Source organism: Rissa tridactyla, chromosome 3 (assembly GCF_028500815.1).
Source record: "Rissa tridactyla isolate bRisTri1 chromosome 3, bRisTri1.patW.cur.20221130, whole genome shotgun sequence".
Taxonomy (NCBI): domain Eukaryota; kingdom Metazoa; phylum Chordata; class Aves; order Charadriiformes; family Laridae; genus Rissa; species Rissa tridactyla.
The window spans coordinates 99809390-99835790 of record NC_071468.1 but is presented as its reverse complement, the minus strand read 5'-3'; the positions used below and the strand labels follow the sequence as shown (position 1 = coordinate 99835790).

General features: G+C 38.3%; 1 protein-coding gene across 29 annotated transcripts in view; it reads right to left on the bottom strand.

The window, feature by feature from the left end:
• Positions 1 to 26401, bottom strand: part of DST (dystonin) — a 310022-nt gene that overhangs the window by 11261 nt on the left and 272360 nt on the right. For all 29 annotated transcript variants that reach the window (XM_054197080.1, XM_054197086.1, XM_054197084.1 and 26 more), the window contains 16 exons: positions 23706 to 23876; positions 22221 to 22376; positions 21783 to 21989; positions 20020 to 20139; positions 14515 to 14678; positions 14032 to 14191; positions 12421 to 12615; positions 11121 to 11249; positions 7405 to 7548; positions 6359 to 6547; positions 5460 to 5589; positions 4497 to 4660; positions 4039 to 4201; positions 2394 to 2548; positions 2154 to 2228; positions 1284 to 1301 (listed from right to left, as the gene is read on the bottom strand). In XM_054197080.1, coding sequence (XP_054053055.1) covers positions 1284 to 1301; positions 2154 to 2228; positions 2394 to 2548; positions 4039 to 4201; positions 4497 to 4660; positions 5460 to 5589; positions 6359 to 6547; positions 7405 to 7548; positions 11121 to 11249; positions 12421 to 12615; positions 14032 to 14191; positions 14515 to 14678; positions 20020 to 20139; positions 21783 to 21989; positions 22221 to 22376; positions 23706 to 23876 — 2340 coding nt within the window. The remainder of the gene's footprint in view (positions 1 to 1283; positions 1302 to 2153; positions 2229 to 2393; positions 2549 to 4038; positions 4202 to 4496; positions 4661 to 5459; positions 5590 to 6358; positions 6548 to 7404; positions 7549 to 11120; positions 11250 to 12420; positions 12616 to 14031; positions 14192 to 14514; positions 14679 to 20019; positions 20140 to 21782; positions 21990 to 22220; positions 22377 to 23705; positions 23877 to 26401) is intronic.

Here is a 26401-nt window from a genome sequence, read left to right as displayed (position 1 = left end):
TACAGAAGCCTCAGCCAACTTGCTGTAGGTGATTTTTACTATGATGCTGTTCTGCACCAGTAAGAGTTAAGACGCTCTCAAAAAATGCTGTATTTTCCCCAGATCTGGAAGTACAGATGTCAGATAAGAGGATTAACATAAATTCAAATAGACTTTTTCAAATAGAGGCTTATTATAGATATGTGGAAAACATTTTAACTTATTACTTAGATATATTGCTTCAGGCATGTGTTAAGATTATCCACTACTCTTTGTGCTTTCTTCTATACTTCAACAGACTTTGCCAGTAAGTAAGAATGCATCCACATTTTCAACATCTCTAGATTTAAAATGGCTAATGCTGTTAACACTAGCATTTCCAGAATGGATTATACATATTATTGCCTTTATAAGAGCATGAATAAGATACTAACAGTATCCGGTTTGTGTAAAGCATTTCCATTCTTACCAGGGAATTTAACAATTAAAGAAGAACATGATTTAACAATTTAAGAAGCCGTGTATCAGTATGTACCACAGGAGTAAGTGAGCACTGATTGGCATATCCTCCCTGTACCACTGTGGTATGTCTCACTGATGACACAGCTGACAAAAAGTATTCTTAACACAGCTCCAATACATTATAGACCTGCCGTAGCTCCTTGGAAAACACTTTGGGACAGGGAACAGTCTAAACTGGAACAGCAAGTTTAATTTGCCTATTTCCAAAATATGTATTTAATGATTCACCATGTTAGTATATAAAATACCAACAATCGGCTAGGTTCTTAATCAGTCTGCTTGACTACACAGGCATTTTTAATTTTCTGAATATTTTTTTGCCTAATATGCAATAAATAAGTGATATGAGACTAGGATCTGTGTTTACTGTGATTAGCCTTTAATCTGACAGCTTAAAAAACGCAACACAATTTTGAAGCATTCTGCTGTAAAACTGAAAACTGATAAAATAACAGTAATTCTAAAATTGCACTTTAAATGCTCAAGATTTTTTACTATGGGAATTGCTACTGACCATTATCTGGTTCCTTCAAAAGTAATCTCCTTAATGAGGAAAATGGCCAAAGAAAGCAGGTGAGGGACCAAAGGGGAGGGATCCTGAGACAATTAATGTTCCATAGCATTTAAAGAAATACCACAGCTGACCAGCAATGAATTAGCTGAAGATGAAAGGATGGCAACAAGACTGACTATTGCAAGCTTAAACCACTATGAGTTAGAAAAAAAGGGGGGAGGGGGGAAGAAAAAAAAGAAGCTTCATGACACATTCCACTGGTTTATACCTGATTTCCCAGGAAGAACTGATAAGAAATGAAAAATGGAAGAAAGACACGATTAGTTTACAGGAAATTCTCTATATGACTCTAGAACACATGCAAACTAACACATTAGACATTCTAAATAAAGTATCTACTTCAGAAACGAGCAGGTAGCTAGCCATCCGGAGATTGAATATTGGAAAATATTCAAGGCCTTTGTTTCCTTCCCATTGCTGTTTTTGTGATCTTTGAAAATCATCTACAAGTATTTAGTAAACTCTCTTAGCCAAATATCACATATTTCATCTGAAATTGTTCTGGTTATTGAATCTAGGGGTAGCAGATCTTTCTCTGCAATGTGATATTTATTTTTCTGTGATCTAAAAGCATTCTGCAGATATCTAACACATTTCTTGAACTTCTTCAGAAGGAACAGTGTGCTCCCATAAAATGACACGGGAGGATAAAAGCGACTGAATACACTTTGTTAAAAGATTTTTGAAGTACAACATAACACCATAGGAAAATATCACTGTTTTTAGAAAACTAATAGAAAACCAGCAACAGTTTAAACGTTTCGGGTATCTAGGCAAAAATACTGGCTTTTAAGGAGCTGTTGTATGTATGTATGCGTGCAGTTGGCTTTTAAAAATTACCATATATTGAAAAGTTTCAGTAGTTTCAGCAAAAATAAATACAAGCAGGAGCATTTTCCCATATTTTTAGCCTGTATGTTCTAACAAGAGAAAAATGATAAAATTTAGACAAGCTTAAAGTAAGTAAACATGTAATTATCATACAAAATTCCTGTAAATTAATATAGCCTAATTCCTTGCATAACCATACAAAGAATCTTTAATCTGAAAGACCCAAGAAGGTCCTTAGAAGACTTACCCTGTACTTGTTATCCCCAATCTGTTCCACTTGAAATCGTTTTGCACATTTACATTTAGCTACCTGCCTTGTAACCTGCAAAAAACCACAACTGGATGATTACATTACTGCTAATATCACCTTTCTAAATATTTATGTAACCAGTAAACTTCAAATTATATAGGAGTGGAAATAAGATTAAATATTAAAGAACATGATCCAAGTTGAACAGAGTGCAATCTAAGAAAGCAGAGAATTTACCTCATCTTCAATTTTGTCAGCATCTGTGAGAGGCTTGTATGCATCCTTGTTTGGATGAAGAGCTGCTACAAATTCGTAATAGTCAATATATCCATCACCATCTCTATCAAAAATGTCTGCAACAGCACTCATTTCAAGTCGGCTTGTTGGGAATTCTGTAAGACAAAGACAACAAAAGCATTTCAATCCCATTAAAATGAAAGGTTCTATCACAAATATTTAAAGGTTTTGAGGCAGTATATGACAGACAATGCTTATCAAAAAAACCCAAGGACATTCAAAAGAGTGAAGGGTTCTTTCTCATAAAACAATCTGCATCTCCAATGTTATTATAATATTGGATTAAAATGAATATCATAGTGTGGATTGAAGAGAGTCACAAAAGTGAGGGTGCGAATTAAACTGTAAGATATATGTAATTAATTTTTTTTAACGTTTTGACCTTCAAAGTGCAGAAAATACCACAGATTAACAAGATAAATTGTTAGTGAGGAAAGGTCAAGCAAGAATTTCACTGCTAATTAAATCTGGAATGCAAGGCCTTCCCACTGCACAAACATGCATGATGTTTTGTGAAATCCTTCTTTAGATGAAGTCCACAGAAGCAAATTATTAACCCACACAGAGATTCTTTACGAAATGGTTGAAGAAAATTTCAAGATGGCGAACAGGGATTAAATCATGACTATTTAGCAGTTATAACAAGTTGATACCAACTGAGTTAAATGAGTAAACTGTTTAACCTCTCGCTGATATCAGGGTTTTTTTCATCAACTTCTGTCAATACATGCAAAACAGCGATGCACACATATAGTGATTATATTACTGCATTTCCTAAAGCAAGGGGAAAATATATACCCACAATATTCTCCTACTGAGTAACTTTAACATGAGATGCTAAAAGCAGCCCAATTCTGACCCTTCACTACTCGAAAGCGAAAGTCTCTATAATCTGAAGATAAAGGATTATTTGAAGTAGGCCCTTATCTGTTATCGGTCAGTGGCTAGAGGGAAACGTGATTGCACCCAGCCATGATGTGGAAGGCTTACATTGTGACCAACTTTGCATACCTAAGAAATACCAATCCATCAGGAAGCTAGGAACAGTCCCTTCCTAGTCTGATTGCTTGACATTTTGATCCTCATTATACAGGTATATGAACATGGTCGTGGTTCATGGAAATACCGGTTTCAGAAATTACATGGTTTCCTTTTATAATTGAAACTATTCCATGTAAGTTCTTTGATAAGAATCATATGGTCAAATGAAATGATTTTGAAAATTATCTATAGGTTTTATAAGGTACGTTTTACTATTCTGACTGATCAGTGAAATGTAACTGTTGAAGTGGCTAGTGTACTGTAGAAATGACTATCTGAGCCCAGTAAACTATTAATTAGTCAATAATATAAATGTAACACTTGTAATTTGACTCACAACGCAAAAGATCTAGAAAGAGTTTCCAGAAACTAGAAATATTCTAAAGTAAAACAATTATAGTTTAAATTAATCATAGTTACTGACTTCAAAAGGGAAATCTGTGACCTTCTAGCACAATAAACTGCATAGGGTACACTATATAGACAATAAGACTTCATAAGATGTTTGTTCCAAGTTCGACAGTAAGTTAATTTTAAAACTTACTTGAAGAAAGAATTCCATCGATAAATTCCTGCCTTGTTATCTTTCCATCCTGATCTTTATCAATCCTCCTAAAGAAGTCCATCACACGAGACTTCTTATGGTTCATCCATCGCATGTATTTTTTCCTCCAAATATCAAAATCAAAGTTGGCAAATTCTCTCAGCTTAATAAAAAAAGAGAAAGAACCTTTTCAGTTGAAATCAATCAATCTAGAAAATCAATGACAGAGATGCCACCTGCGTTCTTTTGAATAATTGGTTCTTTGAGGACCTACATAAACATTTTGAACATCTTAAGTCTTCTCATATTTAAAATGAGAATGACAGCTTTTAAAGCACGTGTATCACTGTTTTCAGTTAGCTGTATCATACAATATAATACAACAAATATGGAAGTTGTTTACAGTATTTACAATTTAATCCAGGGTAAACAAAATTATGCATAATTTTGTTTCTGACCTCTTCAAGTCTGGCCAAAGCATCGTTAAGTTTTCTTCTTCTTTCCAAGGCCAGAAGCCAGACTTGCTGCCATTTGCTGACTAAAAGGTTTGCTCGTGGATTCTTGGTTTCGATTTGTGCCTGGGCTGCTGACAGATACATGCCTGGTGTTGGGGAACGCTTTCCTGTTAAAACATGATAAAATGTGTTAAGCCTCACTCAGTTCAAACAAAACAAACATTCGCGTGAAGGGTACTTGACCTTCCTAAAACTACTCCTTCCTGTCCCAAATAATGAGCCCATACCCTGATATGATTGCATCTAGTGGGATTTTTTGTTTTTATTTTTTTACCATGGCTGGGGAAGGACCACATGGTGGTTAAAGTATCTTTTGTGTAGTGGCTGCACTGGTGAAACTGCACAAGTAAATAAAATCTTTGCAAATCTCCCACAGAATTGCAAAGTAAACAACCTGATTTTAGAAGCAGGTTCCGTGTATGGGTAACTGTAAAGTACAATGGGTAAGCATATCTAAAAATACAGAAAGCAATTTCCTCACTTGATGATTCACTTTCCATTCAACTTCACTGAACACACTTTCTAACTGGATCCATATAATTTCATAGACAGTAAGAGCAAAATTTTGTCTCTACATCTTTATTTAAAAGAAGATGTTCGCACTTTCTGATAATGGTAGATTTGCAAAGACCCAGCACATGCACATTCTTAGAAGTTTAATAGCACATGAAAGGCTGCACGCTTTAAAAATAAGCATTGAGGAAGTATAGGACAAAATTGAAAAATACAAGTCTGCTATGAGAAATTTCCTCACAATGAAAAATGAGAGATAATTAGAAAAATCTAAGCGAATTTCACTCTGTTTCACTATAAGCTAAACAAACCTATTAGATTATTAGTAATCTGGTATCTTTATAGATAGAGCAATGGTGTGTGTGACCTGTCCCAAAATATTTCATTACTTACTTCCTGCTCTCCCCTTATCAAGGACAGGAATATGAGATTGTACTGGAGTGGGTTCAAGTGCCTTTCTTTTATAGGTCTTCGTAACTTTATCCACATCAGGTTGTTTTCTGGTCATTTCCTCCACAAATGTCTGCAATCAGATAGAGGTGGTTTTAATTAACAATACACAAAAGTGACCACAGGAATGAAAAACATATACAATAGCAAAAGACCAGAGTTACAAGAATGGCACGGAAAAACTCTCATAATGCCAGACTCACAAAAAAAGACACAGATAAAGGTTTTGCAGGTAAGAAAAATCGTTAGTATAAGCTTTTAAGACCACTATGGTCTGGCTGGTAAAGGAAGGCTAAATGTAGAAAACAGTATGTCAAACTCCTTTATTAACTGTGTATGGTGAGGTGATGTGCAACAGAATTTTGACTGTGAGTTCTCAGGTGTTCCTTGCTGTCCAGACTGCCGTTACGAGAAGTGAGACAGCTCTGGCGTGTAAGCTGGGGTAAGCCTATGAGCATTCACTGCATCAGCAGCTCCCTCTGGCACTTCATAAACATATTTTTTAAATCAAATCAGTAAAGCCACACTGTAACTCTAGTTCTAAGGCAGTTGCACTATCATGTATTTCATGTGGAGTTTTTATTATTACCCTTGTTCCTACGGGGAGTTGTAGGTTTGCTTTTAGAACAATGTGGAACTGAATTTTTGTTTGCTTTTTTTTTTTACTGCTGTGATGAATAAACTACACGCACGTACAAAACACACAACTGAGTATCTGCAAAGGGATTCGATTATTAGGAGAGGAAATAGCTAAGGAGATTCACACTTGATTACAAAGCCCAGCTAAGACACAAGCATCATCTGTGGAATGTGCAGGACACGTGTCACTTAACATGCCTTACCTGATGTTCCGCTATAAGTGCTTTAACCTCCTCAATCTCCTGGGGGATAACCTCTTTATCTTTTTCAGTAAGCGTAGTCTCTGCCCACTGCAACCAGGACAGCAAGGCTTCCAGCAATTCCTGGTTAGCGATAAGTCCAGCCAGAGCTCCTGCCAGTCTCTGTTGATGTTGCTTAGCCCATACTAAGACCTTGGTAAAAGAACCAATGCATGAGCACGTGCATATCTGAAATGCTTTAAAATGTATTTAAAATTGCTCTGCTAACCTAAACCCAGAGCTTCCTCCCAGGCCTACTGATGTTTCATTAGCAAAGGTGCTAGGTGTAGTGGTTGATCACTAAAGGTGCTAGTTAACTAGAATTCCCAGTTCAACAACACTTTTTTTTTTCCCACAGATATTCATGATTAAGTGCTGTTAAATGCAGTACTTAGCACATTCAGGCAACATATTAAGAACTTTATCAAACAATACGTGTAAGTTAGTGAATCACGGAGGGTTTGATGTCCGTCTTCCTCCTGCACATTCCTGAAGCCATACTTTGCCAACACCAGTATTTTCTTTTTCTTTAAACTTAATCACAACAAAGATACAACCTTAGCAGCTGAGAGTGTAGTACGTCCTCAGAGACCTACTTGTAGCCACTTTAATCATTTGGAAATCTTCTAGATTACGAATATGTTGGACTGAAATCCTCCCTAACGCAATTAGACAATGCTTCAAGCTTGCCCTGTATTTTCTTTCCTTTGCAACTTTTAAGTTTCTCCCTAGAAACTATTAGCTTTCTTCACATGGGAAGTGTCAGGCAGTATTTAATACATACAAACAAAGAAGCTTGACCATCTGCTTTAGTTCTTAAAGCCCTATAAGTTTTAAAATAAAACCTAGGGAAGCATGGCTGGTATTCGCATCCATCACTGCGGGTATTTTAAATGTTTAGTTCTCAACAGCTGGATCCTTTCTTCCCAGTGTAACTACCATGTTAGTTGTCAGCTACGTTCCAATTGAAGACAGACTGTTGCAATGAAGATGGCTTGACATATACTGACCTCTTCAAACCTGGCTCTGATGATTGTTATCCAGTTCTTAATGGTGGTGATGGAGTCTGGGTGGCAGATAGCTAGGATAGCTTCTCCCATACCTGTTGCTTTATTCACTTCTGCCTTTTTTTCTTCCAGTTTCTTCATAAATTCCTAAACCACAGGTAACAATTTCAATTAGACGTTGACAAAACTTGCAAGAGAAATTCTGAGTGCATTTGTCTGGGAAGGTCACGAGCCTCTCAATCGCACAAGAGATTCAACTTCCAAGAAGCAAGTTTAATTTGGCTGAGAAAAGCTAAGAATGTTTAAAAAGCCTATTCCACATAAAGTACTAAATGAAGCTCTAAAATCTTTTACCCCAGCTTGACACTCCTTAAAAGCCCACCATATTGTAAATACTTGAAAGACACATGCCCTTGTTAAAAAAAAGAAGAAAATCACAGCATTTTAGAAGTGCTGTAAATCAACTATATGATGGCTAGAATCGTTATTGGCAACATTTCAGATGACTTGGTTTGTCTGTCAGTTACAGTAATTCTTCATAATAAACTATCAAGCTCCTAGCAGAGGCTGGAAACATCCAACTATAATTACATGCTCAGACAAGATGATAGAAGACTTCAAGAGCAGCTATACTAAACTAACACAAATGTGAAAACTCAGCAGCTGAGGGAAAGACGCAGCAAGAACAGGGACAGAGTCTGCTAATTAGCCAGCTGTTCTCAGAGGCGCTGCCATGTGGGAAAAATCTTGTAAAAGCAGAAGGATGTTTACAGCTTTAGACGTCCAAGCTCATAGCCACTGATGTTCCCAGGGAGTCCGACAGAGGAAAGGGTGGCAGGACCAGAATTGGGTGCGGAGGGGAAACAACAAAAAAATATGAAGGACTTTTCCCATCTTTTCTACAGTTTGCATTTCTTTTTTATTTTAATTATTATTACTACAATAGTTTTATTATTCTGCTTTTTTGTTGCGTATAAATGTTGTATAAGTCTGTGTGTCTTTGTGAGCACCCTTAACTGTAACTGCCGACATCTCTCAGTGCCTAGTGGAATTTTTTTTTATATTTTAACATCTTTAATTAGGCTACAAAATGGAACCAATGTCTCTGAAAGTTTAACTCTTCCTCTCTCCATCCACAAAGAGCTATTTTGGATTCCAGAAATTAAAGATCAGCCAAGGGAGATCCTAGAAAATTCAAAATCACCCAAGCACTGTAAAAACAGATTCTACAACTCTTCATAATGACATTATCCTGCACCTTTACAAAGTAAATATGAAGCTATTACGAAATTGAATGCGTAAAAGAAACAATCTCTTCTACATAGTTCTACATAGAACGAAGTTCTAAAAGCCTGAAATAGGTAGGCTGTATATTAAGAGAGATTCATCACTAACTGATTTTGACTTAAGCTTAAATCTATGTCAGAGTTTAAGACCTAATCACAGTAGCAGTCCTCTCTCATGAAAACACACGAGTTCTTACAATATTTCAGTTCAAAATGGTTTTGGAAAATTTGAGATGGGTTGTAGTGAGAGATTACCAAAATAAGCCAGAGCCAGGAGGAAAACAGACAACAACAACATTGTGTTCCCTGCACAACTCTATTAGAACATGTCAAAATCTAAATCTATGACAAACTACATACAGTGTATTAAGCTTTTCCTCAGTAAAGGATACTAACTGTATTGAACTCTGTGGCAGTCTGGTGGTAGACACATTTACAAGAGAGGAGATGGGACGCTTCTCATTAACTAATGCAGTGCATTAATTAACCTACTACACCTCCCAGCCCCTGGAGAGGATGGCAAGTGACAGAAACCTCTCTGCCTGAGATAGCAGAATTCATTAAATCACGTGCAGTATTCAAGAAAAGAAAATTGGTAATGGGCATAAAGATGGACCATTTGGATAAAATATTGTCCTGAAGAAACCTTTCAACATGCAGCTGGATACCAATGCATTAAAACCATTTTACAGGAATCATAGTGACAAAAGGAAGATACATTTCATATTTATGTAAATGTCAGTCATACATTTTTATATTAATCTTGCAGCATTATAATACAGCCATGGTGTTTAAAACTAATATTACATTTTCCCTTATTTTCTGGGGGTTTTTGTTTGTTTGGTTGTTTTGTTTTTTTGTTTTTTTGTTTTTTTTTTTCTTCTTGAAAGATAATGTTACAAGCTTAAGAGGAGAGACTACTCATTCCAGGAAGATTTTGCTTTATGTGCTTATTGAGTGGTAAAGCAGCAGTGCCACAATCCTCCTTAGCTTGACAATTTTTGTATTTCTATTATTTGGCCTTTAAAAATGTAAATGTAGTTGAGAGAACACCTTCTAAAGTCTACTAAAAAAATTTAAGTACGGTATGGCCACATCTAACAGGGAGGGTGGTTGTGTTGAGCTAGCAATTATTTTCCCTAGCTGTACAAGGTTTCTCAGAGACAAACTCTGCCTTTGGTTTGAGGTTCCAAGTTATGCTTCAGCTTTGGCAGCACAATTTTGAGCTTTTTGTACAGAAATAGTTTGTTAATCAATCTACATTGCAGAGGTAGAAATTTAAGATGGTTTTTTCTAATGATTTCAGTGGACCTAAGATTTCATTCAGACAGTTCTCTGTATTCAGAAGAGCAAAAAATTAAATAAAAGGGAACTGAAGAAGCACGTGGGAAGGCAGCTAAAGCCAAATTTAATTGCATCGGAGACAGTAGGTTGTTACTGCCAACATTAGTCAGCATATGCTGACGCATTCATACATTTGCCAGATAAAGAACAGCACCCAGTTTCCAGGGCCCTAAATTAAATCTGCAAACTTCTCCAAAACGTTGCAGTCTGAGTACCTTGAAAACTCCTCAGTTAAGAACCATTACATCGTCATACCCTGCACGCACTCCTCTGTGTAATAATATTCCCAAATTCAATTTAAACAGGATGCGTTTCCACTCTGTTTCCAAACTTTTATTAGAACTTTCTTCAGAGCAATGATGAATAAATCCATTACTCTCATAATTTGTTCTATAACAGTGTGGGTACTGTATTCTTGGTACTATTACTACTGCATTTACAAGAAGAGTTTTGCACGGGCTTAAATGTGCATGTTTGTAACCTCCTGTTTGAAGAGTGAAAATATGACCTCTCTGCTCCTCACTTAGCCATTTTCCCATTTCATTACTGCAGAGTTAGTTTGATGGTCTATAATGTAGTATCTGCAGTACCTATGGCACTGCAGTATTTCAGTACCTAATGCACGTGAAGTATGACAACACGCTGTTTCACCATGACAGAAGGTTAATGGATGATAACACCATTCTGCTGACATTTACAAATGACCTTGAAAGAAAAGTATATGCTGTTTTGCTCAACGGTGCTAAGACGACACATACACTTTTGCTACTGTAGCAGTCTGTGTTATAATTTTCAGGCAGCATATATCCCACAGAGGGGTTTGCAGCTGTCTCTAAATGTTTACAGCAACTTTCTAAAGGCCCATTATTTTCTTAGTAAGCGAAGAGGATTCAAACAACAGCCCAACACCAGTATGGGCACCAAACTCTCAACTCCATTAAATTTCCAGCTTCTCTACAGAAACAGTTGCAAAAACAAACACTGGATGTTGGATACCCCTATATGGGATACACCTTGCCTCCTTTCCTTTTTTCTATCCTCTAACCGGCTGATTAGAAGGAAGAGGATCCTCTTCATTTCCTTGCTTACCTTGTGCTGGTCTATCAGTGTACGCAAGGCCTCTTCCTCATCTGGAAGGACCCCATGGCAACGAAGAGCCTGCTCCGCCTCTGCCTGCCACGCCAAAAGGACATGGACAACAGAGTGGAATTCTTCTGCCTGTTAAAATACAAGAAGTCACGGTCACTCATGAGGGGATCTGACAGACACACTGCAGCTTACAGAAGGAGACTGAGCCCGCATTTGGAGTCATTAATCATGCAGCAGTACTGGCACATTAACTCTCCATTAAAAAGTCAATGATATATAGTACTACATTTTCATAACTGTAAAAATATCTCATGCTTCCCAAAAAATTATAGGAAGCCTAAAAGCCTGTTCATGCTTTTAGGCATCTGATTTATAGTGTATTTGCAGCTCAGTTGAGAATGTCATGCCTTTACGCTGACAAATTACACAGGAGGTGCTTTCATGGACCAGCTGGAGAGATGAGAACTATATTTTCTGCATAGCCTAAATCACTGCTTAAGCAAGATTAATTGACAGCCCATTGGTTACTGATCCTTTTATGTCTGGAGAAACTAAGTTCCACCTTTGGGCACAGCCATATTCAGACACAATTAGTGTTTGAGGTAGCTCAGAACTGTACCTGCTGAGACACTAGAGAGCGGGACAAACACTGGGAAAAGCAGGGCAGAAGTTTTGTACGCAGTGGATACATCGCTATTGCAGGAGCGCCATCCTAGCATCAACCCAAGGTAGTGTATCTTCACAGAGCTGCACATCCTATTTGTTTGGGATCGGCACCAGCCAATACTGCGGTACCTACACTGTTCTACCTCCTGAGCATACTCAGCACAACCCCACTTTTTTTGCAAAGTACTTCACCATGCACTGTAATTGTGCCAATGTAAACAAGTTTTCAGTACACAAATTTACTTCTTTCCAATAAGGCATGAAGGGCATAAATACGATTGCAATCTCTAGCTTCCTGTGAAGGGAGCATAGCTCTTAATCACCCTTCACGCTTGACTGTTAACTTCAGTGATTTCCTTAGATGGTAAGGTCTTTGAAACATTTGCTCTGCATTTGTGGTATAGACTAATAATAACAGCAATAATAAATGCTAAGAGGCATTATTTATGTGCTGTGGTAAAGGGATGGAGACAAGGTAAGCAATGCATGAGCAAGAAAATTAGTATTTTAAAATTAAATTAAATGAAATTGAATTACATGAAGTGAAAATGAAATTACATTTCTGGCAGCTAGACTGTAAGATATTTTCTCTGCTTCTTATAAAGTACATGTAACACCATTAGTACTCCTTTACCTGCCGAAGAGCCTGTTCCAGTCGTGTTTGCTTGGACACTGACAAGGCACAAACTTTCTCCCAGCGAGTGCTTAGCTCCTGCATTTGGACTTTGACCCAGGAAGAGTCATCACGACTGCCTTCTATCAGCTCTCTGGCAGAGCGCTTCAGAGCCTGGACACTGCTTGTTCTTTTTCCCAGCTCCTTCTGGAAAGCCTAGGCACCACCAAATACATTTGATATGTTTAATTCATCAAGGAATAATTATGTGAAGAGAAACAAAAAACTACTGGTTATAAGAAGAAATCGAAACATGGGTTTAGTTCAATCAAGAATAACTCCACCAAAGTGACTCAAAACACCCGAGTTCTGCTCATTAGATTCCACATTAAGCTATTTACACTCTATTCTATCCTAATACAACTGGAGTATGGTAGGAAAAACATCAGGCAGATCCTGAGAACCCATCCTGATGCAATGCATGGGAAATCTAGCCTCCTCAGCAAGCTGGCTTTACACTCTTTATCAAAGCAATTGATCTGACACACTTGATTAATGTGCAAGATTGCCGCAGGAAAAGATCAGATAAACTGCTAACAACCAAGGAGAAGGTTTAAAATCATAAAAACAGAACCAAAACCCCATCTGGGGGTCTGACTATAAGGCTGTCGATCTCACCATATATTCACATATTTATGTGAGAGTACGTTCACATTTGCAGATGGAACAAGCTCCAGTTACATAAAGGAAGCTCTTAAAAGAAGATATGACAATTACAGTACACTGTGCCCCTGCCATGACCTACTTGTGATGTACAATGGGATTTCAGAAGCAATTCCAGCATACTTCAGATTAATTTTTATAGAGAACCCACGTTTCTAAATACTTATTTTTAATGACCGACAAAATCTCCTCCTCACTGAACAGTCTTTGGGTACTGGAAGTCACCGCTGGATGAACAGAGGGACTTTCACCTTGTAATCCTCTCAGGCTCCAGAGCTCTGACTGTGCAACACCAGTAACTTCAACTTCTGACATACTGAACTGCAAAACTGGGATTCAGAGGCACAGTCCTACACCTCCTATTTACTCCCATCTCCAAAACCACTTCAGTAACAAAATACTGCAGGTTGCCAATGTCGGCCTCCTGGGCCATAATCTGTTTTGTATACTTCTGTGCATAACTTAAGCATTGCAACTACTTTTCTCCTGCAGCCCTGCAGGTTTGAAATGCTGCTGTAGTCATGATGAGTGCACTGGATTTTTGGTTAGCAGATGCACTAAATAAAAACCCCTGTCTTTCCCAAAGATTTCCAGTAAAATAATTTTTGCCACCTCTTGCCCCTACACACATATTCACAAGTGCGCACTTGTGATTTTTGACATGATATTCATAAATACACAGGATAGCAGCATTAAACAGATTATCTCAATGCTTACTGTTGTCAATGAGTCACTGACAGTTGTCGTCTTCCATGAATGTTTTAAAGCATTTTACACTGTTGATGACATGCTTGTGTTATAAAACTATTTCATGTTTCTAGGAATTACAGAATAGCCAAGTAACGATAGCATTAAAATGCTACGCTTATGAGCAACCTAGTAATTAAAAAAGAATATTTTTGGAATTACCTTGTGATTATCAATCAGGTTCATCACTAAATCATTGTCTCCATGTACTGGCTGGTCTTCCGCTAGCTGAGGTTCAACTTTATATAACCAGTCAATGAGAGCTTGCAGCGCATCAGTAAATTGTCCCGAAAATAACAGAGCTTCCTCCAGTTTATTTTGTCTAGGGGGGAAAAAAAAAAAATAATTAACACACACAAAAATAATCATTCATACACTTCAAGAAAACATTTTCAGCATAAAATCATAACAACTAGTGGCTTTAAATCAGTGTTTCCCTTTTTAAATTCTGGGACCATTCCTTCCCCCCCTTCTCTTTTCATACCATCAGTAAAGTATGCATTTCTAGTATTTTACTGCTTTGGCATTCTTTAATTATAAAACAAGTTTGGCCACTCTGGTTTTACTTTTACACAACAGAAGGCAAAAGAATTCTCCTAAGACTTTTTTCTTATCTGTTGAATAATTAGATTGGTTTTCATTTACCTTTCCACTGACTTTCCACAAATTGTATCCCACTTATCCCTTAGTTCACTCAGCATATTATCAAGTTTCAAATTGTCATCAGCCAAGCTGGTTTTCAAGGAGCGTCCAGTCCTGTTTGTGGTATCATACACAGAATGTTTGGCACCAAGAGATTTCTGGAATTCCTATATATATGGAAGAAAACGAAAACACCCATATAGCATTAACTGCTTACAGGTCACAGTTAATTAATCTTTGATTTATTATTTGCAATGGAAATTTTAAGTGTTGCTGCAAGAAAATTTTAAGCTTACTGCAAGATTTCTAGTCTGCTGGTACCACAGTCCACCTGAAATTGTATGAGGCTTGACTCTAGCAGAGTCCCTGCTTTTTGTTCCTCTCTGGAAACGTAGCTCTACATCTGCTGGAACAACTTCTGGAAAATCCCTCCTTCAGTAAGAGTAATGATTCCTGTCCTATCATAATATTGCTAAATTTCAGCAAGGGGCTGCCTGGTAGTCAGAAGAATGCAAAAGAACTGCTAGTTTGGGAGCCATGAACTGAGCAGTCTTCACGCTACATTTTTACATATAAAGATTTCAAGCCAGTGTAGAGCACCCCAAGGGCTACAAAGGTTATTCTGTTTTACCTCAGCATGGTCAAGCTGGGAAACCTCCAACCACAAGCATTTAACCCTCCTAAGATTGAACAATACTGTAATTGGGAAGAATTGTATGCAAAAAGTACACAGATCCAGGCACAAGAAGCAGCTAGGACATCCCTATAACTCAATTTGGGCTGGAAGCCATGATCCCAAGCAGGTTTCTGTGATCCCAGGACTTTGCAAGGTGACAGTGACACAGCAGTGGCATCTGCCTGCCAGCTCTGACAGCTCCTGCCCAGAGCCTCTGGAAGCTTTACACAGGCACAGAGAAACGCACAGAAACGCAGCTCATCTGATACTGCAGAGGAGTTAACCGACTGACAGAGTAAATAATTAAATAAAGGAACACTGCCAAAAGACAAAACCAGCACTACACATCAGCTTTTAAATGGGTAACAACACTTGAAGTGTTTTATTTCACACCTTCGTGAGCTGCTAGCAGGAAATCAGTTAAAAAAAATAAATCACAAGTTTGCTTTAGGAAACTCATATGTATAGAATCAAATAAATATTCTCTTTTTTTTGTCACAAAAAAATACTAGGCCAAAAGAGGTTTTGCTCAGTCTTTGCTGAAACCGATTTTTATCTGGTTCTCAGAGCAATATTCAGTATCATCACATCCAGCAAGGAAATGATTACCACTTACAACTTATTGTAATTCCCCAGGGCATGTAAAGACTGCAAAGATCCCTCACGTGCATGCCTGCTCACCTCTAACTGGCAAGCTGTTCCCAGCTGGCCTGCACCAACCTGTGCCACGGTAGCTCACAACTCTTCCACCGACTTTCCCATGTGTCCATATCGTCATCTGCTCTTTTTAGATGTGAATGTGTATCAGGGAAAGCTCAAGTGGAATGGAGGTGTCCCGAGCAGGAGGTAGGCATTGGGTTATGTCATACAGACAGTATGACAACTTTACCTAGGGTGATTCAAGGTTCCTTTTTTAAAACTTGATTTCTATTTTGCACTGTACTGTCCTTATTTTAAGGTTATTTCAGGATCCAGAGGGAACTGAGGATAAAAATTTTTCAAAAAAAAAAAAAAAAGGCAGCATTTGTCTTGTAATTCAGCATTTCCTTACTTTCGTTTTCCTCATATAAAGCAACAAGGAAAAGCATTTTAAGAAAGAATACAAACACCATTGTGAAGCTAGAACTACAATAAAAATAATTTTCAAAATGAAAATAACCACTTTTTTATAAAAAGTTCCTTCAATACAAACAATATTTCTGTGCTCCTTTCATTTGATGGGGTTTATTAACTACTTAACACTACATGCACAGCATTACTTTATTTTCACTAGAAAACACAAAAAAATTGCTGCCAGAGAAGGATCATACAGGAAAAACAGATATAAAGGGGAACAAAGGGTTGCAGTCCATTCATTCTTTGACAGACTACACATGCTACACCGTATCTACTTTCATGTGATTTCACAGAGGTGTAATTGAGAGTAGATTTTTGTTTAAGCTGCCAGGAGCGGACAGGTAAGATGAATTAAATCTCAGTAATTAACTACCTACCTTCCTTCTAAGGAAGATGGGAACATACAGATAAAATTAGCCAGGTTCATATAAATGTACTGTAAGGAACATTCAGCATGGGAATGGATTGGGTGACCTAGTAAGGGTTTTTCCATTCCTGACTTCTAAAAACGAGAAAAAAATGCTGATAAACAGACCATGAATAACCCCCAAAAGTCCCTGGCAACACACTAGATATGAGTGAGAGAGAAAACATATTATCTTGGCTTTTCTCTTTCAGGGCCTTTTTTTTTCTTGGCAGTAACAACTGGCAAAGAGCAAGTCCAAATTATTGCTTACAGCACACAGAGAGCACACATTCAGCTCAGATAGCAAAATCGTTAACTAAATGAGCAAGGAAACCTTCAAGGCTGGACACAAAAGACAAAGACAGACACAAGGGGGTATATGTGGGAGTGGAAGGAAAAGACTTAAAATACAAGGAAGGACATTGCAGTGTTGGGAGGTTTGACAGCTCATTAAAAAACAATTGAGTTGATTTCTTGGGGGGGTTGTTTGAAGTTTAAAGTCACAAAGTTCACAGAACTCCCTCACTTGCACACATTCATCTTTTTCTTCCAAATCACCAGTTTCAATCCTAATGTCCCTGTACCACATTCCATCCCATTCCTTCATGAGAAATGAGATTCAAGCAACTCAAGTAGCTATTCTCTGCAGGCATTTTGTATGAAAGCAACCTGGAGAAAAGATACGTTTGAGAGAAGTGATGAGTCTGCCAATCCATGCGAGGAAGCTTGGGCTCATAAAACGCACTGCTGTAGGTATAAAGAACAAACGGGATTACGAAGTTTAATGTTTCAGAAGAGGGGAGGAGAATAAAAGTAGAGAGTCAAACCTCCGGACCCAAAAGGATTCAAAGCAAAGTCACAATGTGTTGACTGTAATCGTGAGGAGTATGAACTTCATATAAAGAAAAGAGGGGAGTGGAAGGATTAAACCATTGATAGAGTCAGAGAAGACACGACAGACTATACTAAAAGAAAGATTTTTTTCTTTTTTTTTTCTAAATTCCCATCATTGACTTCAAATTCTGGCAATAGCAGTAATCCCAGAACAAACTGAAACTGCGGAGTTAGCGTAACAGAATGTTAATGTAGGTTTTATCTAAAAGTTTTAACAGCAAACATAGGTAAAACTACTTTTGCTTGACCAACAGCCAATTTTCCCATATTAAAGGAGAATATTTTCCTGGTTGATAAACAAAACTTAAGTCATCATATAACCTGAGCGATGATAAAAAAAAATAAGGCAGACTGATGCCTTAACCAACCATTAATATATATGGCAAAACTTGTCAGAGGTAAAAGCAATCATCAGAAGCTACATTGGGAAGGAAAAATTACATATGCAAACCCTTGGGGATATTGTGCAGAATGAAAAAATAGGAGTAAATGGAGAACAACAAGACTAACACGAAAAGTAGAAGTAGATGTATGCCAAAATGTAGAAAAATGAATGGTCTTTCAATACTCTGATGAAACAGCTCCAAGATAAATCTTGAGACAAAGTCTGTCTCTGAAGATTCTACCGCTCACCCACTTGATCCTCAGTAATATATTATTCTAGGATCTTTGCAAAAGTAAAAATCAAGTAAAAACTTCTTCTATCCATGCTTTTGCTCTGTCTGATGGAACTACAGAGCTTTTATACTATTACTTGTTTGAAAAGCCAGGTGAATCAGGGTGATTTTTACATTTTCACCTACAGTAGCTGGGTTTGCCAAAAGCTAGTCCTAGAATTTTGAATCCCATGAGAGAAATAACCTTTGCTACTAATGGTGTCATTGTACTTTCTAGAGGATTTAATTAATATTTCCACTTCACATAAAAAGCAACTGACAATCAAAAGACAAGATTATTTTTCAGTTTTGAGTAGTACTGTAGTACTAAAAGGAAAATCCCAACCCAATTAACCAGATGGTAAAATTGTGCTTTAAGGACTGAAAAAAGCCTACAATACCCAGTGACCTGATGGATGGTTGCACTCAAAGAGTTGTGTTCAATGGGTCAAAGTCCAACTGGAGACTAGTGACAAGTGGAGTGGCATTGCTCAAGGGTTTGTACTAGGACTGGTGCTGTTTAACATCTTTGTCATCAACATGGACAGTAGGATTGAGTGCACCCTCAGCAAGTTTGCCAATGACACCAAGCTGTGTGGAACAGTTGACATGCTGGAGGGAAGGGATGCCATCCAGTGGGACCCTGACAGGCTTGAGAGGTGTGTCTGTGTGAACCTCATGAAGTTCAACAAGGCCAAGTGCAAAGTCCTGCACGTGAGTTGGGGCAATCCCCTGCACAAATACAGACTAGGCGGAGAATGGATTGAGAGCAGCCCTGAGGAGAAGGACTTGGGGGTGCTGGTGGATGAGAAGCTCAACACGACCCAGCAATGTGCGCTCGCAGCCCAGAAAACCAATGTCATCCTGGACTCCATCAAAAGAAGCATAGCCAGGAGGCTGAGGGAGGTCATTCTACCCCCCTACACCACTCTCCTGAGACCCCACCTGGAGTACTGCGTCCACCTCTGGAGCCCCAGCATAAGAAGGACACGGACCTGTTGGAGCAAGTCCAGAGGAGGGCCACAAAGATGATCAGAGGGCTGGAACACCTCCTATGACGACAGGCTGAGAGAGTTGGGGTTGTTCAGCCTGGAGAAGAGAAGGCTCCGGGAAGACCTTATTGCAGTCTTCCAGTACCTAAAGGGGGCCTACAGGACAGATGGGGAGGGACTCTATCAAGGAGTGTGGTGATAGGACAAAGGGTCATGGTTTTAAATGGAATAAGGGTAGATTTAGATTAGATATACAGGAAGAAATTCTTTACTGTGAGGGTGGTGAGACACTGGAACAGGTTGCCCAGAGAAGCTGTGGATGCCCCATCCCTGGAAGTGTTCAAGGCCAGGCTGGATGGGTCTTTGAGCAGCCTGGTCTAGTGGGAGGTGTCCCTGCCCATGGCAGGGGGGCTGGAACTAGATGATACTTAAGGTCCTTTCCAACTCTAGCCATTCTATGATTCTATGAATAAAACCTCTTCAGAGATTCCTATTCTGAGATACTATTACTTTGTTTTTTTAAAATTTCCATGGTGCTGTATTATTATGTCTTTCCTCTTCACACTTAGCCATTACCCACAAGACCAGGTACTGTGAAGCTTTTTTTCCACTCCTGACCTGCAGCACACCACCATTTAATTTAATGCTAATAAGCACTCCATTGTAGTGAGGCCACAAATCTACTTCCTTTGCTGATGGAATGGTACAAAACTGATAGACTTACCTGTATCTCACTGGGCACTTTGCATTTCATCACTCATGACTCACCTTATGCTGTGCGAGCTGCATCTTTATTTTGTCAGGGTCATTCGCAATTTCAAGATCCGAGTCCAAAGATTTCTCTGACTCTTCCAGCCATTCCATAAGTTTGTGCCAGGCTTCATGGAACTGCAAGGAAGTGAGATTTGCATAGATTTTAAAATTCACTGATTCATAAAATAGTCCAAAAACTTTAAACCCAAAACCATTCTGTACAGGCCAAACAAGTACTCTGCAGAATTTCAAAACATTCGGTGTGCTTTTTCTCCCTTATCTCTCATACAGGGACTTATTAGCCCAATCACGTGCCTACTGGACTTAACCTCCCTTCTCCCAGGTGAATTAGCAACCTCTTATGTACATGATCTGCACACCTAGTATGCATCTTTCAATGACATACTGGTAACTTCTGTTGATGTGTTGGTCATTTAGATTCCTACATTTTTAGTAATGAATAGCAAATACATCAAGAATGGGGCTTAGCTATTGCCTGTATGGCACAACAGCAGTAAATCACTGAGGAAAACTCCCATCTGGATGACTGCTCAAGATTTACCCTGGGACACTCATAAATGCTCTCTTTATATCAAATGCTATCTTAACGGGCAAGGAACAGATCCTTGATCTTCCTTCCTGTCTCAACAAAGAGAGTGCTTCAGGGAAGGAAGCAGGCAAAAACCAAAGATTCAACCAGCTTTCACAGAGCGGCATCCCTTTGGGATTCAGTTTTTCTAAGCCAGTTGATTCTCCCTCTGTGTGTCTCCTGAAAATTCTTCTTGCCTGGGCTGTCTACACATGAAAGGAACTAGTTCAGAAACCTCTCAAGGCTCCTGGACCCTGTTGTTCAGGGCTGTGGATCAGGCCTTGACACCAGTACCCTTCAGTACTCCTTCCCTGCTCTGCATAGATAGCTGTCGTCTTAAATTAACAACCTATTGTATTCAGCTTTGCTGGATGAATGCACAAGAGAAACTGCTGGAAAATAAGTAACATTTGATTGGCTTATGAGCTAATTTATTGCTCAGAGAAGTTCTTACTCTATGAGCTGAGTAGTAGTGAACATGGGAATGTGGTTTGGCTGTGAACATGACCAAATCTTGAATGGTCATGTTCACTTGAATAAAAAGAAGCTAGAACTTCCTATTGACATTTAAACAGATTACATTCCTCTCACAGTTTTTGCATCTTATCATTTATGCTCTCCAGGAGGGGGACATGAATCTAGGGAAAAAAACCATTAATGCTCCCTGGTGGGGAAACCTGTGTAAAAAAAACCTCTAGGTTTTTAAGGAAATAAATAGAGACATCTTACCACAGAGAAGATATAGGTCTAGTAACTAACGTAAGAGATCGAGGAGGTGATGAGTCTTAAGCAGGGCACAATGTAAACCCAAGAAGAAAATACTAAGGAATACTCCCACAGATTAATGAAAGGTGTTCATCACATTCTTTAAAACATAAGGGTTGATTGTGAAACTTCTTTTTAAGGACAGATGGCACCAATGTACATCTGGAAGCCATACTGTAACTTTCTTCTTTCAGACTATCCTGTATTGCAGACAGAAGTCACTGCTTGGGTTGAAAATGATGCTTTCACCTCCCAAATGAAGTGCTTTATGATTGAATCACAGAAATTGCTCCACTAACTCAACAGTGTCTGTTACACTAAACCCAAACTTACTTGAAAGTGCTTTAAAGCACATATTCTTCAAGAGTCTGGATGTAATTACAGCTAAGTTCAAAGAGTTGTACAACAGCTGTTGTCCGATTACCTTTTTGGCTTTTTTCCTTGCATCATCCAAAGCTCTTTCCCTTTCAGCTAAGCGTTGAACTACTTTTTCCCATCGACTCTGTGCAATAATCAGTTGATTCTTAATTAGGACAACATCCTGTTTCTGGCTGAAATATTTCAAATGGGTTCCAGTTTTGTCCAGCTCTATGATCTGATCTCGATGAGAATTCACTTCTGTGGCAAAAACCTTGGAAAAAAAGAGAGAAAATTACTCCGAATGCTACATTGCTCAAGCACTGGGTAAACACTAAAAAACCCAGTCTGATAAAGAATGATGTAGCGAGAAAGACTATAAAATGCAATTTTAAAACAAATTAAACGTTTCTCTGAGTGCCAGCGTTACAGGGTTCATTTGGACATTGTTAAAGTATCTCCACAGAGTGGGAGAAAAACATTACACATCTGTTTCTTTACATACCTTGTGTTCATCAATTTGAAACAAGACAGTGTCCAAGATAAGACTTGGCTGAGAAGCTGCAGTTAGAGTTCGCTCAGCCTGAGTAAGCCAATTGCCGAAATCTTGAAGTGAGTTGTGGAACTCCATTGCTAAATTGAGGGCTTCTTCCAGTTTGGTCTGTAAAGACACATCATACATTAATAGCAGTTGATATTGTGCAGGGGCTTCAGTCAAGTAAACCATTTTAGTTCATGGAGTAGAACATTTTAGTTAGCATTTTAAAATATATTTCCAACTCAAAGTTTCTGAGTTTTAAAATAACAGCCTATATTTGAGCATATTAAAGGAGATGGATAGAAGAGTAAGAGTACAATTACGTATGATAGATGAGTAGAAAATACAGCACCTAGTATCAAGATAAAGTTTTCCACGTTAGAACATCATCTACTACTTAATCCTAATGGGCATACGGATTTATCAATTTCAATACAAAACCAGTAGAATCGCAAAAATCTAAGGTGGCAGTGCAGTTCGAAAAGCCTCAAAGAGCTCATCTAATATATTCTCTTGCACTAAACAAAGAATAAGTTTGCCTAGAACACTTCTTTTTAATAAAGCCCAATTGTAATCTTGGTTGCCTGAAACGAGACTGATGTTGGGTACAGATTTTTTGTTGATCATATGACAGCAATCAGACTTTCAAACAATCGCACTGCTGGCCTAGCTGAGCATTCCAACCTTACAGCTTCCTGCAAGAACGTGGTCATGTCGGGTATTAATTAGTTGGACGTTCTTACATTATACGGTTACCTTAAGAGACACCAGGATTCTTACTTGAAAATATAACTAAGTTCTTAGCTAAATATTTGTGCTTTATACATATCAGCACTGTACAAACAGTTCCTCTGTCTGTAATTATTGGTATTCTTCATTGTTTGATTGAGGTAGAACAAATGAATATACTTCGTGAAGGAATGAAAGCAAAATGAAATTAATAATAAGATAATGTATGTTGCATATCAGTGAAATCACTGATCTACGTTAGAACAGAAGGTAGTCACTTGAAGTAAGTGGCAGAAGGCCAAACGTTTGGGAATTGTAAGAAAAAAAAAATGGATAAAAGCTAGGAAAATTAATGCAGCAACTCTGTTCTGAGAAGGAGATAAACTTGAATGATCAAATGATTTTATTCACTCTCTCATGTCTATGATTACCGTAATAAAAACCAGAAAAGCCTTCATCCTACCAAATGAGGATTATCAGTACCAGTTAACACATTTCTATGGAACAGGCTTGTCCCACTCTCACTCATCATCCCCTCAATTACGGATAATCAACTTCTTGAATCTTATTTACTTTCTAAACATACCAATGAATTCTGCATAACTGTCTCTACAATTGATTTTAAGTCTAAAAGATAAGGTAAGTATGCATGCTTAAAAGCACGGAACATTAACATCCTTAAAGACATGATTTACACTTCTATTTTTATGTAAAAACACATACTTTTCTTTCACTGAGCTTTGTTTGTACTGATTCCCATTTTTCTTTTAAGTTATTTATGTCCTGCTCAACGTTTGTTTCAGCAGACTCTGGGCATCTTGCAAGCATCTGCTGGCCTTTCTGCATTAGACACTTATATGTCTCTTCTTTGGCTTCAAAGGCAGCACAGAGTTCCTAAATAAAGCAAGCACCAAAAAAAAATAAGTCAGGTAGAAATTCAGTACTCTTTAGAAATGCTAGTATAATATTTTTTCCTCCCTGAACATTTAGCAAGTACGATTAAGACTAATAAAGGAAAAACGTGCAATTAATAAAAAGCCAAATAAGCAAAGAAAGGGCTCAATTCTTCAGGAAATGAGAACTTGTATTGTCTGTCAGATGTTTTCTCTGAGATCCAAAGCTTGGCAAAGAAAGTACTATGCACTTATTGCACAAGATTTGCTACAACTTGGTTGGTGTAAAGTCCATCTGTAGCTGAAACACAAGAGGTGTCAGCATTATACAGCACACTGAAAGCCCAGACCTATCCTATACACCTTCAAAGGTGGGTGGGACAACTTGGGAGGGCTGCTTTATTGTACACCGTCTCTTTTGTTTTGTTTATATCTTCCTTCACTCGCCTGGCAAGAGCACTGAAGACATTTTACACACACAAAGAAAGCTGGAAGAATAAGGGTTAACAACTGTTTTACCTGCTAACTATTCTACTAATGATTCTCTTTTAACCATGTTGAAGATGAGGTGGCAGGAGCTCCCATGCATCCCTCTGACTCAAAAGTGCATATTCAAAATTTGTAACAGACCATCCAAAACGCACCAACCAAGTTGCTGCAAACTCCCCAGTGAGGAACACCTTCCAGGAGGTGAGAACTAAGTGGCTTGCAAATAGGAGGAAAAGAACTTTTTCCTCCGATTCCCAGGACAAGAGCCCAAACTCAACATTTTCTTTGGGCTATGAGATACTGCCACAGGGTTGTACCTGATCACAGAGGAGATCAGGTCACCTAGACTGCTTCCTCCTATGCTCCCAACCTCCCTACAGTATTTCTGCTTTCCGTAACTCCACAGAGCACCTTACTTTACTGCAGCACAAGAACCTCTCAGAAGTAAACACAGGGAGCAGCGCAGCACAGGTGAGACATGGCACAGCAGGAGTGACCCCAAACACTGGGGCTGGTCTGCCGTAGTCACACTCTTAAGAGGGCAGGAGCAATTAAAGTTATTTTCAAGGAGGAACTGAGAAAAACGATTGTTTTAAGAAAAGAGGCGGAATGTTCTAGCAGCATTGGGACAGCCAGAGAGGCCTCTTTTTAAACCCCTTCCCTGCTGGTGTCCTGTAATGTCTCTTCATATCTTTTGTTTTCTTGGAACTGCCTTAGCTGGAAATGCTGCCCAGTCTCAACTCCATTTGTGAACTGATTATGGTTGAAGGCTCTTTTATTCATATCTGTAGAAACGGATCTTATACTCAAGAAGATGGTTCATAACATTATTTCCAAGGAGAAATAAATCAAAACATAGTGAAAAGCTTTCTTCTCCCGTTTCATGTCACAAATTAACATGTTTCTATCACTTAGGGGCAACTTTGAATCTAGAACTTACGATAAATAGTACTCAACGCGACAAGTGGCCGCAACGTTTCAGAGAACTTACACATATCTGCACAGATTTACTGAGGTTTAACTAAACTGAAATCAAGTCCTGTTTTTTAAGGGTTAAATACATTAGAGGATAACCAGTCAATGCCTGCAGTTATATGATGGCCCACAGCATAGCAAAAATCCATTGAAATGTACACATACAGTTAGGAAATTATTGTACATATAGACTACATATTACTGGGGATATATGCACATTTGTTCCAACTATAATATTATACTCAGTTTAAAGATTCTTTAACTAATCAATCTGTAAATGCCGTAAGTATAGAAAATGGCTTATTGATTCGCACAGCAAAAGAATGGACCAAAGAAAACACTGAAATTTTCCAGGGAAAATTTTTTGGTCTTGATCTGACTTTAAATGGAAAAAGCTCCACTGACTCCCATGGAATTGTGACTATGCCCCACTCTCACAGGAAATAAAAAATAAATTTTAAAAGGTGCTTTTTTGGACTTTTTTTTGGTCTTTCTTTCTAAGACAAAGAGAGAAGGATTGGGGGCGCTCAAAACTGCAAGGTTATTTCTATGTTTCGTCCTAGTTTCCTGTCATAACTGATTTTAAAACTGTAAATTATTTTCTTTCTCAAAAATAGTTACTGGTAAATTTTGGAGAGGAAAAAAAAGAAGAAAAATAAAGTGCCTCACATTGGTGGGCAATGACCTTTATCATCATTCCAAAATAAAATCTGATTTTTAAAGCTATGACAATGCAGCGTTCTAATGGAAAGCATGTCAGGCATATTCGAGTTCAAGGCCAGTTCAGTAAGTATCACTCGTAGATCTGAGCCAGGAGGTCAGGAGTTCAGATCACTGGGTTTGGGGTTATATCCTGGCCTAACAGCACAGCATGATTTCATATAAGCGGAGCACTATGAACTATCTTCCTTTGAGGTAATATATCATGTTTAAGTGTCTTCTTTCTAATCTCTATGGTTCTATGGGGGTGGAGAAATTAATAGAATGTTTCTTTAAAAGAAAGGAAGGGAAGGAAGGGAGTAATTCAGGTATCCCGATCAGCTTGCCACTTCTAATTACAGC